This window comes from Apium graveolens, chromosome 10 (assembly GCF_009905375.1).
Source record: "Apium graveolens cultivar Ventura chromosome 10, ASM990537v1, whole genome shotgun sequence".
Taxonomy (NCBI): domain Eukaryota; kingdom Viridiplantae; phylum Streptophyta; class Magnoliopsida; order Apiales; family Apiaceae; genus Apium; species Apium graveolens.
Window position 1 is genome coordinate 110,040,419 of NC_133656.1, and position 15,596 is coordinate 110,056,014.

Below are 15,596 nucleotides of genomic sequence, written 5' to 3' on the forward strand. Positions count from 1 at the left end.
TCTTTATCATTCTCTCCTCTTTCTGGGGTTACTATCTCTTGCCCCCGACCCTTTGGTCGTTAATGGTGCATCCAACCAATAAGTCTGTTAATTCCTGAGCCTTGATGGTTATCTGAAGCTTATACTTGATATCAAATTCTCCCAACTTAATTTCCCATTTGATTATCCTTCCACACTCTTTAGGGCTATGAAGAATGCTTCTCAAGGGTTGGTCTGTCAGGACTTTTACTTTGTGTGCCGGGAAGTACGGCTGTAGCTTCCTGGAGGTTGTTATGAGGGAAAACACAAATTTTTCAGTCATACAGTAATTCAACTCTGCTCTATGGAGTACTTTGCTCACATAGTAGACGGGCTTTTGAAGTTTTTATTCTTCCTTTACTAGAATTGCACTCACAGCTTGTTCAGATACCGCGAGGTATAAATAAAGGGTGTCCTCCTAACTAGGTTTGGCCAGTAACAGGCCTCAGTCATGTACTTCTTCAGCTGTTCAAAGGCCTTTTGGCTCTCAGCTGTCCATTCAAAATTCTTTACCTTCTTCAGGGTTTTGAAAAAGGGCAGACATGTGTCTCCGGACTTGGAGATAAATCTCCCTAGGGCTTCAATTCTTCCTGTCAGCTTCTGAACGTCCTTGGTGGAGCATGGTGGATCCAATTCAAAGATGGATTTAATCTTATCAGGGTTGGCCTTGATTCCCTTCTTCGAGACCATGTGACCCAAAAATTTTCTAGAAATGACACCAAAAGCACACTTGGCAGGGTTTAACATCATCTTGTGGTGCCTAAGCACTTCGAATGCCACTCGGAGGTGATTAACATGATCGACCTTGGCTAGGATTTTGACTAACATGTCGTCAACATAGACCTCCATGGTTTTTCCAATTAGATGGGAAAATATCTTATTTACTAACCTTTGGTAAGTAGCTTCTGCATTCTTAAATCCAAAAGCCATAACAAGATAACAAAAAAACCAAAGTAAGTTATGAAAGATACCTTGTGGGTGTCATCCTTGTACATTTTAGTCTAATTTTAACCACTGAAGCCTTCCATGAAACTAAGCATCGCGTGCCCAGCAGTGGCGTCGATCAGGGTGTCAATCCTCAATAGAGGGTAGCAGTCATATGGCATCCATCATTGAGGTCGGTGAAGTCGATGCACATCCTCCACTTTCCATTGGAGTTTTTGACCATCACAGGGTTAGCCAACCATTCGGGAATTGCACTTCCTCAATAAATCCAACTTCAAGGAGCTTCTCAACCTCCTTCTTAATGGCTTTCAACCTATCTGGTGTATAGGTTCTCTTTTTCTGCTGCATGGACTTCCGAGTTGGATCGAAATTTAGCTTGTGAGTTATAAGGTTGAGGTCAATCCCAAACATGTTGAATGCTATCTAGGGAAACACATCATTGTTCTCTTGTAGGAACTTTGTCAATTGCTCCCTTAGTGGTTTTCCCAAAGACGCTCCAATGTATGTGACCTTGTCATGGTCTAGCGGGTCTAAGGATATTGGGACCAAGCCTTCAGCTAGCTTCCCTCGACGCTCATCATTCTCTCAGACATCCATGTCTTCAATAGGGAGGACCTGCCGCCCGATTCCATCGGGCCTAAGTGCTGCTACATAGCAACTTCGGGACATTTTCTGATCTCATTTCTCTTCTCGGACACCATTTCTGGTTGGGAACTTAAGTAATATATGATAGGTTGAAGCAACGACTTTAAATGCATGGATCCCTGTTCACCCCATAATCGCGTTGTAGGTAGAGACTTCCTTGACAACCTGGAAGTTTAGAATCTACATGGCCTTTTTGGACTCTTCTCCAATAGTCACGGGGAGGCGAATTGCTCCCTCTACTTGACATTCAACTTGGTTAAACCCGTAGATGGGTGCATCGGAGGAGGTCAATTGAGAGTCAGTGTACCCCATCCTTAGAAACTTATCATAGAATAAAATGTCCATGGAAGCCCCGTTGTCAACTAGAACACTTTTGACAGGACAATTCCCAATTATCGGGGTGATAACTAGGGGATCATCCTGGGGGAATTTCAAGCCGTCAAGGTTGGGGTCTCCAAACTCAAGTGTCATATCAGCTTTGGCACACTTGGGTGCGTCTCCGACTATACTTATCACATCCCTGGCATAATCCTTATGAGAGTTATTTATTGTTCCAGCAGTCGTTGGCCCTCCGGAGATCATGTTGATCACTGGCCCTCTGGGCTGTGGGTTTCGACCTCTGTTGTTACCCCCTTGGTTGTCATCCCTTTTAGGACCTCCTCCATCATCGCCTTTGACAAACCTTCCACATTTTCCTCATCGGATGAGATATTTGATCTTATTCTTGAGCTGTCTGCAGTCATTGGTGTCATGACCAATATCCTTATAGAACCTACAGAACTGGTTCTTCTCTCTCTTCTCGGGGTCTCCCCTTAGTGGCTTCGGCCATTTGAAATCTTTATCTTTCTTAATCTTCATCAGTATTTGGCTTTTCGGCGCGTTTAGCATTGCATACTCAGTGAACCTTAGTGGTTGCTTCTTTTTGGAAGAAGGATCAGAGTTATTGCTAGTTCGAGGATATTTGTCCTTGGCATCGTACTCTTGATCCACCGCTTCTTGTTGCCAGTGGGTTCATTTTTTACCACTTTTTTCCTCATGTTTTCCTCTACCTTGATGTATTTTACGGCCCTATCTTGGAGCTATAACATGCTTTCAAGGTGGCACTTAGCTAGGTACATCTTGAAAAATTCGTCTTTGGTCCCTTGCTGCAGTGCTATCATAATTACTTTATCATCAAGATTTGGGACCTTCAAGGCTTCCTTCGTGAACCTTTTTAAGTAATCTCTTAGGGACTCCTTTGCCCCTTACACAATGCCCATAAGGGAGGATAAACTTTTCTCGTGTACTCTGCCACTAATAAATTGCTTGATGAAAGCTTGGATCAAATCCTTGAAGGATCCAATCGAGTTTGAGGGTAGACGACTGTACCCCCTTTGAGCCATACCCGACAGGGTTTGAGGAAAGGGCGTACACTTGATAGCGTCGTTCATGGGCTCTAGCAACAGGGTTTTATAGAACTTCCTGACATGGTTAGCTAGGTCACCAATACCATCATACGCTTTGATGGTGGCCATCTTAAAATTTCTTCAGATGTGGGCATTCATTATCTCTTTAGTGAACGGTGGTTTTGGATCATCAAGATCTCCTAGGGGCATCAAATCACTTGGATCAGCCCTTGAGGCTGCATGCCTTCTTGGTATTGGACCTTCTAGGTCTATGATAGGAGAAAAATCCATTTGCCTCGCTGCAGGTAGAGGTCTTGGTGTTAAGTGCATCTCCAGGTCACGCTTTAGCCTTTGGATCTCAGCTTCATGAGCCCTGATCATCTCCTGTTCATCTTGTGGAATCGCCCCTTGAGTGCTTCTGGGGCGCTGGTTACCACTAGCATCGGCTATTTACCAGCACACCTCATTCGCGGAGTGACCTCGTCGTCTGATGATTCGTAGTCTCTATCAGAGTAGGGTCCAGAAAATTCTCAGTCCTCAGGGTTAGGAGCCAAAACATGTACCTATTGGGGCATCTGCCCTTGTCCTTCACTCAGATTAGAGTGTCCACTTCCTCCAACCTCGGGGTATAGACCAATCCCTAAAGGGGGTTAGTGGTCACGATTACTGAGTACTCATACCTAATGGGTTGGGGGTTCACAGGTTCATATAGCTGCTAAAATTAGGGATTTGTTCCTTGAGGAGCCGGGGGATTCGTCCTTTGTGACTGAGCTTCGGTTGCCCCTACAAGGGTTCCTCTACCTTGGGTGGTGGCATAAGTCGAGTGTGGGGGTATCTTCACTATCGATGAGATCATTTGTGATAGGACGGGATCGTTGGTTTTACCATTCTTTTCGCTCCGTGTAAGTACCATGGTTGTTGTTGTTTTCCCAAAGACGGCTCCAAGTGTTGTGGAATAAAAATTAGGGTTGTGATTGCAATTAATATTAGGGTTGTTGAGCTTCAAGCTTTAATGGTTGTTCTCGCGGTGGGGACTAGTTGTCCTCGCAAGATGCCTACGTATCTCTGTGTTGTAGAGAATCAATCCAAAAAAGTAATTCTAGATTAGGGGGTAGAGCCCTTATATAGATGTTGAGTCCAGGGTTAGACTAGGGTAGGGAGACTTGGTGGGCAATTATCCTACATAGATGGTAAGTAGGAATCTCCTAGGCGGTGGATTCTGCATCCTTCTCAGGCATGCTCGGCGGACTTATCACGTAGCTGATTTCAGGCAGTGGGCTACTGTTAAGTGGCATTTATGTCCACTTAGAACGCTTCGTAAAGGCTCGAATTGGTGTTTTGTACTCAAATTGTTTGTATTTTTGATGTGTTTTTGTAGTGTTTTGCATTTCAGGGCATAATCAGAAATATGAATGGTTTTATATTGTTTTTATGCAAGAAGAATGTTAGGATGGAGCCTCGGTTGATTGCGCAGAAGAAGCCAGTAGTTGCAGTCAAGAAAAGAAGCAAAATCAAGTTTTTTCAGAAGGCCAGGGCGGCCGCGCTATACTTGGGAGCGGTCGCGCCAGACTCAGAGCGGTCGCGTTGTACTTGGGGGCGGCAGCGCTAGGTCATTTTCCAGAATCCTGATTCTTCTCTGATTTTGAGAGTTTGAAGCCCAACTCAATTCTGAAGCCTATATAACTCCTAAAAAGACATTTTTCAGAATAGAGAGCAAGGAGAGAGCAGGTAAAGACCTAATAGCACAAAGCAACGAAGAAGAAGAAGATCTAGTTTTTACTTGTTAAGTTGCAATCTTGGATGCTTGTTTTCTTTATTTTTTTAACCTAATAATCTTGTAACGTACTTTGCTATATTTATTCAGTTATTTCAGACCTAGTTTATCTTAGTTTATTTACCATGCTTTCATCGGAACCCACGGTGATGATGATTTCAGTTATGAACTAATTATTATCGTGGGGTTTTAACGGATTTACTTATGGATTTCTATAGTTAATTTTTTCGATACCTAAGTGTGTGGTGCTTTTAAGATATCCTAGTATTGGTTGTGCTTATTTGTTTTATGTGCGTCGCGAACATATAAGATAGCGTGTTAATCTCTATTGAAGTGAAAGTGAATCTAGAGGTTTAGAACTAGCCATGCTAGCATAGGTTCATGTATAATTGTTATGCATGATTCGTAGGTAATTTTAAGCATCTTACTTGCCTATATAATCAAGATAGATAACTTGTGTATTAAACCTTTATGTTGTAAAATTCTATAGACATATAGGGTCTCAACATATTTGGTGTATATTCAGCTTTTATCTTTTTTGTGGATGTGTGGTAGTAGGGTACTCGTACAACGAAAGTTGGCGTTTTTTGGTTTCGTGTTATCTGATTAGTCGTCATCACCATTGTATGCTAAAATTAATAAAAATGACTTTAAATGAAGTAGTAATGAAGTTGGAATCCCATGTTTGTCTCAAATAAGCAATTTAACCTCAATTCTCTTAGTTAATGCTATTTAGTATAATCAAAACCCAATTTGTTATTTGTCTTAGCATTGAACGATAGCCATATCATTGTTGCATAAGTGCATAAATTAAATTTAACCTTAACCAGTCTATGTGGGAACGAACTAGAAAGAATTCTATATTACTTGAGAACGCGTATACTTGCGTGTAATTTAGCGCGTGTTTTCATCCTAACAGCAACACGACCCACTTTAGGTTGTGGTCGTCATAGTCTACTTGGATTATTAAAACTCATATTGGGCCGTGAACGTGACGACCCACTTTGGACCGTGGCATCACGGGCTTGACCAGTCAACTTTAAGACACAATTAATTTAGCATTAACTGTGTCTTTACGGATTACTTTTCATCCATATTGGTAATATTAATACAAATAATCAATTGACTTGATCCTGTAAAGACCTCAAACACATTAATTTATATTAACATAAGATATTAAAAAAATTCTCATTGTTGGTAAAATATTCTCGAGAGATTATAATATAAATTTACTAAACGTAGAATGTGATGATGTTTTTCGGCCGGGTCATATAGTCAAATTTCTAGTATTTTTTGAACAATGGGCCAAATTCTGATTTCAAGTTCAAAATACACTAAAATGCAGTGACTCATTATAATTCAAACTTATCTAAATATGTAATACCAATATAGATTATTTATATATAAGCGAATCTATTTTGAATATTTTCTTTAAAAATTATATATGTACATTTTAATTACTTTTTATAATAAAAAATATGTTAAAGTTCTATGAGATATATTTTCAAACTAAAAAATGATTAATAAATAAGATAATATTCCATTATGTACTATGCCTAACTTTATATCTGGAATTCAATTCTTTAAAATTAACTGTACAAATATTGAAGTAACTATCTTCTTTTTGTGAAATTCAAGTAATTATCTTTAAAGTTAAATAAAATAATCATTTAGCACACTTATGTATTATGTGTATGATAAAAAACACATATGACAATATGGTATAGTGGTATGGGGTTGTATAGGTGAATGAAATATCTCGAATTCGATTCCCACAAACTACAACTTTTATATAAATATTAAAACAAGGGTAGTTTAGTCTTTTAAATGAGGCTTTTTAATCTTGGGAATATTATCACCCTGTTCGTCTATTATATATAGAAGAGATATTCAAACTTTATGATTGTCTTGTTTGCCGAGTAATGTTAGATATTCAAATAAATTTTAAAAATGTCTATTAAATGATGTGTCATAACATATGTTAAATTTTAATTTGAGCTATGTGATCTCGTATTATTATTAAGAAACTTACTATATATATTAACAACTCAACATTTAAAAAAAAGGTTGACATAGTTTATATTTTGTAATATAATTCTGTTAATCAGTCGGTTAATATAAACCGTCAAGAAAAATATATATTCAAAATAAGGAAGTGATCAAAATAAATAGGATTTGTGAATATATTATTTCAAAAAAATGATTTTTCTTATAAGAAATGCTAATATCCGAAAAATGAGGTAAGTAAAAAAAATCAAGTAACCTTTCAATCAGGAGATCATCCGGTTCCATTCCAATTTAGATTTGTGCTATCATGAATAAAACATTAAATATACGCAGTGAGAATGAGAAATGCTAGTTCCCATTAATTGTTTCTGAAAAGGATCATGAATGATGAGTTGTCATCGTCATATTGGATGTTTACTTATAAATGAGGTGGACCCCTCCAATATTAATATGAATCTAAAAATAAAAAGATGACACGTGTCAGTTTAGAAAAGTTTTTCGAAATTTTTTTGATATGTAATATTTCTCCTGAAAAATATAATACATGTACATTCACACATATTTTGTAAGATTTCCTTAACAAATGAATTATTCTTTGCAATCGTTTTACATGTATACAAGATTCCTTAAATTACAAGGAAATCTAAATAATAATGTAAGAGATTTGTGTGATATCATTCTTTTAAGAATAATATCTTACCGCATAAGACATGTAGACAACATGAGTATAAAAAGAACTCAACGAACAAGAACATTACACACATCAAAGAAGAAAGACCATCGCATTAAAAGGAAAAATCTCAGATACAATGGCTGTGAAGAACATCTCTTCTATAACTAGAACCATATTCATTGCCTTCTTTTTCATTGCTTTGACTATCAATACCGATAAATTTATCTTCCTTATGTTAAACATAGCCTTAATGCAACATATGTACATATATACATCTATAATCTATAACTAACATGTATGAATTATGTGTTACAGACCGTGTAGGTGCAACATGGTTGGTTGATGAGGGGCCATGTACAACTTCTTCTGATTGTAATGCTCATTGCAAGAGCATCCATTATCCACAAGGCGGGGTTTGTAAGGCGCCTAGTGCAGGATCTCCTCTTCGCTGCTACTGCATTAGCAGCTCCTCCCCATAACTTGCTTTTTCTTATCGAATAAGATAGGATAAATTTAAAAGAGTCATATGTATGATATTCATTTTTGGTCTGGTATCCTACTATTGCAATTAGTTTGTTATGCGTTGTACTTGATTTTATCTGAAGATCTTCCTTGTAGTACCATACAAAAGTTTTATTATTACTAGTAAAAGTTCAAACTCTTTGATTTTATGGGCAAGGTTCTGAGCAAGAACCATACGGTGCTCTTAAATCTTAATATGAAATAATCAATGCTATTGGTTCAACATAACTCATCCAGCCATCGCCATCATTAACAAGCGCAGCTTCACAGAAACGAAGCGAAAAATAAAGATTTGTTGATGTCCTAAAGGCACAGCCGATGCCCCCTCTTCATTTACTCGAAAATGTGATGCATTAAAATATATCACGCAAGACAAAAAAGAAAGTGAAGATCATAGAAAAATCCTTTTAAATAACCCAATATAATTCAAAAATTATGAAAAATAATTTTGTTTTGCAAACATCTGTGCCAAAGATTATTATGGAAAGAAAAAATATCTAAACTACCTGGATAACTTAAGAAGATTGATAGTCAATAAAGCTCTAAATGAACATATATTTGTAGCAACTCTTCACTTGGGAGGAAGGAAGAAGATGGCATCTGCAGTTCTTTTATTAATTACAACTAATGTGAATGTATTAACTAGTCTAACTCAGTATTACATATATTTATTACTATTTTATCATTTAAAATAATTTATAAGTATATATATATATATTATATTTATATTAATCTCTACTATTATATTAAAGACAGAACATTAAAAGTTTGGTTGTTGGTCCTTGATCAATCAATCCAGAGCTGTCACATTAAACTGATGAGAACCATTAGATATTATCTTAAAAATTATTATACAAGAAGTATAAGATTCAAATCCTAGCAGCAATATATTAAAATCATAATTTACAATATATAATGATAAAAATAATGGTGGTGCATTGTAAAATTATTATAGTAACGGTATAAGGTTCGAATCCTAACAATAATATATTAAAATTATATTTTACAATAAAAACAACTGTGCATCGCATGGGTTATATACTGGTATATTAGTAAAGATGAAACATTGAAACATTGAAAGTTTGGTTATTGGTCCTTGGTCAGCTTTATTAACTCATTATATTTAACATAAAACACTCTTTTTAATGGACTAATACTCGCAATATTATTATATAAATATAAATATAATTGAAAATGTATAATGATTTCTAACCGTAACAAAATAATATATACTATTGACCCGAGCCAAAAAAATTATACTATTGAGCCGGTGTAAAACAAAATAATTAAATATGTATAATGGTCTCTTTCTAGAAAAAAAATATATGCACTAATCACCCGGGTCAAAAAAACTAACATATCGAACCGATCTAAAATAAAATTAGAATTAGAGTAATTAATTGGTAGGAATGACAACCCGGGATAAAAGAAAATAATATACACTATTCATACATGTTTAAACAATATTATATTACTAATCAGGGTTAAAATAAAAATAAAAATATAGTTAGTTGATTGGTTATATTGGGTTAAAACACAATAACACATACTACTACTGCGGTTTAAAATAATATATAGTTATAGTACTCATTCAGGCTAAAACTATATATAACTAATTCATTGGTTGATATAATGACATTTATTTAAAACAAATAATATATATTATCCATAAAATTAAATAATATTTTTAACCCAAACTAAAATATAATTAAAAATAAACTATATATAATTACTTGAATTTGGTTGATATAAAAGTCTTATATAATAAAAGGTTTTCTTCTATGTCTTCAATATCCATATTATTTTATAAAAACGAAACTACGGACAATATAATTTTATTAAAACGAAACTGGACACTATTCGTTAATTTGTAATATAGGGTCGGATAGACAAAAACTAATATATACTGTCATCCGAGCTAAAATAAATTTATACAATTAATCCAAGATAAAAAAATTAAAATCGAAAAATAATTAGACCAACTAAATATATATATATATATATATTTATTAGGATTAACAAATTTATATAATATACCTGAACTTAAATAAATTATATTAACATTTGAATATAATTACATGAATTTTGTCAATATAATGTGTTTTACGCTAAAACAAAATAATGTATACAACTGAAGGCTAACCAAGAGTTAGATCAAATTAAAGATGATTCATCTATTGATTATGTTAAACTTATTAAAATAAAATAACTAATAAAATATAATAAATTTAAATAATAGAATATTAAAATTAAAAAATATAATTACAGTTATTTAAAACAACCGTGCATCGCACGGGTTATTGGCTAGTATTTTTTAAAACTAACATAATTTTAACACAATTTTAAAAATTTATTATTTTGTGTAAGTATATTAAATACAAAGACTATTTTTAAAAAAAATAGGTTTGTCTACTAAGATTTTAACGTGAAGAGTATAAATTAATTTTATATGAATTATACAAGTAACTATTATAAAAAAGCATAGTTGTAATCATACGGCTAAAACTAAATGTACACAAATATTAGATCGAAAGATATACGTGATATAATACTGAAAGTTTTAAATGTATATAAATGTAACAAATATCGAACTTTAATATATATAAGAAAAATAGTTGAGCAAATTTACGGGGTCATTAATCTTACGACACGTACTCCTCGGTGATTATTAGTCCCTCAATACAAAGATTTCATGATGGCGATCACAAATTATTTGTATGCGAATGTTATAAAAAACTATCATAAGAACGCATAGTTGTCATCATATGACTAAAACCAACCGTACACAAATATTAGATTGAAAGATATATGTAATATAATGCTAAAATTTTTAAACATATTTATATATAATAAATATCGAACTTTCATGAATATAAGTAGTTGAGCAAATTTGTAGGATTATAATCTTACGACACTAACTCCTCACAGATAATTAATATTACAATACATATTTTCGCAAGGATAAATAATCATGTAACTTATTTATCACATAATTTATTAGTATTTTAAACAACCTCGTGCCTTACCCGGGTTAAAGAGCTAGTATTGTAACGTCCGAGAAATATTATGTAATTATTCTTATCAATAAATAATTATTATGTGATTATTATGTGAATTTTGGTGAATTATTTGATGATTAATATAAATATTTTGGTGTTGATATCTGATAGAATTAAGATATTTTAATTTTTAATTATCCAGAATTATATATAAATAATTTTGATATTATTCTGGTAATTTTTGGATTATTATATGATTTTATAAGAATTATAGAATTAGTAATTATTATATTTACGTAATTATAAAATTACCTTTTAGAATCAGAAATCATCCCACTTCAACCGTTTTTGCATTTTTACAACCCAAAACTCTTCCGAAAACTCCTTTTTAACCTAATCTGATAATTCAGAACACTTTTCATGTTTTGAATTTTTCGATCCGGGGTACGGTTTGATCCGTACGAGTCCCAATGTGAAATTTTCGATACGCTTCTCATTTTTATAGACCCATAAATCCGTAATCCCGAAAGACGAGATAATGATACTTTATTTTTTAAAGTGTTTTATAAGAGACTCTGTTCTGATAAATATCCAAATCTGGTATTAAAATTGTATCGTTATATAGTTACTTAGCGGCTAAATAACCTATTTTCGAGTCGAATATGTAAATGTAATTATCGAATAATTAAATAAATAAAATATATGATGAGTTTGTTAGCTGTGTGTTGCCTTATTGTTAATTTTGGGTAATTCATGGATACGAACCTTATTTATGTAATTAATTATTGAACTGTATTGCATTATTTTGTTTTTAAAATGATATTATTGAATATATATTTTTATAAATGCTAAAATCATCTCTAAAATTATTTTGGTTGCTTTATAAATTTATTTATTATTTTTAGGAGTTTATAAAATTTAGAAATCAATATTTTATTGATTATTTATCTTTAAATGATTTTATGATTTCATTTAATTGTAAAATCAGTATTTAATTCCATAATGCTTCAAAAATCATGAAATTTTTATTTTATTAAGTTTGGAATATTTCAAGAATTTTAAAATTATTTCGGGAATTTTCTGACTTTTATTTAACCACACGTGTATTCGTTAAATAGTAAAATTGGGGTCTGATGTGCGTTATAAAAATGATTTAGAAACCTTGCAAATTTAATTTTATTAACTTCTAATTATTTCGGGATTTTTAAAGAAATTATTTTCGTAAATTTTTGAATTATTTTACCCATTAAATACTCGTTCAATTCTTAAATTGCAGTATCGGAATTCAGATTTATCGCGACAAAAATCATAAAATCCCCTTATGTCCCTCTCTCGTTTCTCAGTCTCAACCGACTCTCTTTCTCTCCATCTCTCCTCTCTCGATTTCTCTCTTGTCTCTGTATATCTCACTTCTCTCTCTCTCTCTCTCTCTTGTCTTTCTCATCTCTTTTCTCTCATTCTCTCCCTTTTCTGCTTTCCCGCCGCTGCTTCTTTTCCAGCGAGTGGCGCCGCCCCGTCCTGTTCCAATCCCCGCCGTGATTCCGGTTTCTTTTCGATAATTACCCGGCTTCATCCCTGTTGTTTGTATATATACACACGAGCGTATATATCTATGTGTGTTGTTTTTGTTTTTAATTCTACCGCCGGCCCTCACCGTTTCCGGTGAGGATGGTGGCGCGTGTTATTGTGCGTGTGTGTGTGGGTCTTTGCTCTGTTGTTGTTGTATGGGTGCGTGTGTGTTTTGCTGATTTTTCGGCTTCCTTGTCGATTGTGTTTCTGGTTGCTGCCATTCCGGCGAGGCGACGCCCCCTCCTGCACAGCAGCGCGTAAGCGCATGTTTCTCTGTTGGTTGACTGATTCAAGTTGAATTGTTGGTTTTGAACATAATATTGATTTTAATTATTTTATTTTCTGTAAGAAAATAATTTGATTAAAATACATGAAAATAATAAAAATAATACATAAATAATTGTATAAGAAATATTAAATTAATTGGTGGAATTTACGTAGGATGCCCGGTATTACGGGAACCCGTGGATTTTACCACCGTCGGCAATGAGCCTCGGCGAGCCGACGGTGGACAGTGATGATTTTTATCTGAGTCCTACGTTTATAAAAATTAAATAAATTAATTATAGAAGTTAGGTTTGAAATAAAAGTGATTAATTATTTTGAAAGTTGTATCGGTGACTAGGAATTGTTGGGTGTGGAATGTTGTTGTTGTTGATTGTGTAGGATTTTATCTATCACGGAAGCATGGTAAAACATTTTTATTGATATAAAATCCATATAATACGCATACAGATTGTAATATCTGGGATATATTATAATATCCGGGATATATCATGTAATTATTTTTGCTATTATATAATTATTATGTGTGTTCAGTATTTATTCTGTGAGTTAATTGTTAAGTGTTATCTGTACTTGAATATTCAAAAATAATATTAATTGAGTATTTTAATTTTTATATGTCCAAAATAAAATATAGATAATTGTCATATCTTCCTAATTATTTTTATGTTGGTTTATGGATTTATAAGAATCATATGAAATTTCTAAAATCTTTTTCCGGGTAATTAAAATCTATTTTATAAAAACGGGAACCAACCGACGTCAACCGTTGTTACGTTTTTGGAACCCGAAACTCTTTCGAGAACTCCTTCCTAACCTATTTGTAATATTCCGAGCATTTTCCATGTTTCGACTTTTTCGATCCGGCGTACGGTTTGTCCTGCGCGGGTCCCGGCGCAACATTTTCGATACAATATTCATTTCGGTAAATCAATAAAACCCGTATTTTCGATAAACGAGAGCTTTTTATTAAACTATCACAATTATCACTTCGTAATACGTGTAACCAGGCGCTGAGACCAAGACCGCAGTACAAATTGTACTGATTTGGATAATTATCCCGAAAACCGATACCGTTTGGATCAGTTTTTACAAATAAACGTACCGTTTTATATCCGGAATGATCCAACGGGATACTAATTTTCCGTAATTATAAATAGCCTTTTACCGTAATTTATTTCGTATCAAAATCATTTGCAGACAGATAATTATATAATTTTCAGAGAAAAACCCTAATTTCCTAAAACTGTTCTAAGAATCAAACAAGCATTTGGAGGTGTTATTGAATTCGGTTTGGAAAGCTCGAGTAACCAATTTGAAGGTTTTGAAGAGCTCTACCAGATTCTGTAATCCATACACCTGCAGAAATCAAGGTTATTTTTCTAAAAATTTATTTATTTTCGAATTTATTTTATTAAAAATATGAATTTTTGTTCGGATGATTTTTTGTATGATTTGATGATTGCATGTTGTAGAGCTTGTTTTCCTGATGATTTTCATATGTCATACGTCTGATTTGGAGTTCAATAACATGTTCAAATTTGAGTTTGATTTTCGAATTTTAAAATTAGGGTTTATAGCCCGTATGAATGTTCTTAATTGAAATTTGGGGGTTTCTTATTCTGTGATAGATTGATGTTGTGTTATAGTGGGTTGTGTTCTCTGTGAAATTTGCAATCTAGTCGTATAAGTTTCATGAACCAACGAGGTCTGTAGAGAAGGGAGTTGTGTTTTGAAGTTTTCCGATGTTCGCCGGAAACTGGAAAATTTCACTGCCAAATTCCGGCCAACTCTGGGATTGTTAGGTTGTTTTGATTCCATGGTTGTGTTCCTGGTAACCTGTAGATGTGATCTGGAGGTGTTGGTGGGGTGAGGAAACCGGGAACGTGTTCTCCGGCCATCCACGACTGTTTTCCGGCGACCCCCTGGAAAATTACAGTTTAGTACCAATAGTTTTGAAAACGATGTAGTTTGGTCCCTGTAGTTTCCAGACTTTGCAAAAATTGGATTTCTGTTTTAAAAAGGTTTAAAAATCACATTTCCTATTTATTTTTATTATAAAAATTCGTTTTTAATTTCTGAAAATTCTAAAAATTATTATTTTAATTCTGAAAATTATTTTTAATTCACAAATAAATCTAAATTAATTAGTTAATTAATTTCAGTTAATTTCTAATTGATTAATTGGTCAATTAATTCGAAAATTAATTGATTAATTGATTTAATTAATTATTAATTGATTTTAATTAATTATTTAATTAGATTTAATTATTTAAAAATGATTTAAAAATTCTGAAAAATAGTTTCGAGCTTTAAAATATTATTCTAAATTATTTAAAAATGTATTATATGCTATATGTGACTTGTTAATTGACTATCGGTCTATATATTCTGTGTTTACTTGATTATTGCATAACTTTCAATCCGTTAATCGGATTTGGGTAAAACGAAGGGTAGATAGAAGTATGTGTTGAATAGAATTCCATGAGTAAATTATTGATAGATGCTTATGATATGTGAGCAGAAGAGGCAAGACGTAGGAAAGGGAAACAGAGAGTTAAGGAGTAAGACGGTTGTGATTGGAAGCGAGTGCAGTGTAGTAAGCTAATATCAGGCAAGTGTTCTGAACTTTCTCGAGACATTGTAGTATTTGATAGTCAGATTGATATTGCAAGTGCTTTGAAGCACTGAAACCTAAACTCTGATTCCAGTTATTGTTCTTGAGCCATGAACCTTATTCTTTCTAGACCATTGATTGTTGTATACCCAAACAC

At 33.5% G+C, this 15,596-nt stretch overlaps 1 protein-coding gene across 1 annotated transcript; it reads right to left on the bottom strand.

Annotated features, from left to right (window-relative positions):
- Positions 1-390: 390 nt before the first annotated feature.
- Positions 391-867, bottom strand: LOC141690852 (putative mitochondrial protein AtMg00860). Its single transcript, XM_074495610.1, has one exon. The coding sequence runs from the start codon at positions 865-867 to the stop codon at positions 391-393; it is 477 nt and encodes a 158-aa protein (XP_074351711.1).
- Between the last annotated feature and the right edge of the window lie 14,729 nt (positions 868-15,596).

Excerpts from the sequence above, each read along its gene's own strand:
- LOC141690852 (XM_074495610.1), bottom strand. The coding sequence starts at position 867 with ATGGAGGTCTATGTTGACGACATGTTAGTCAAAATCCTAGCCAAGGTC.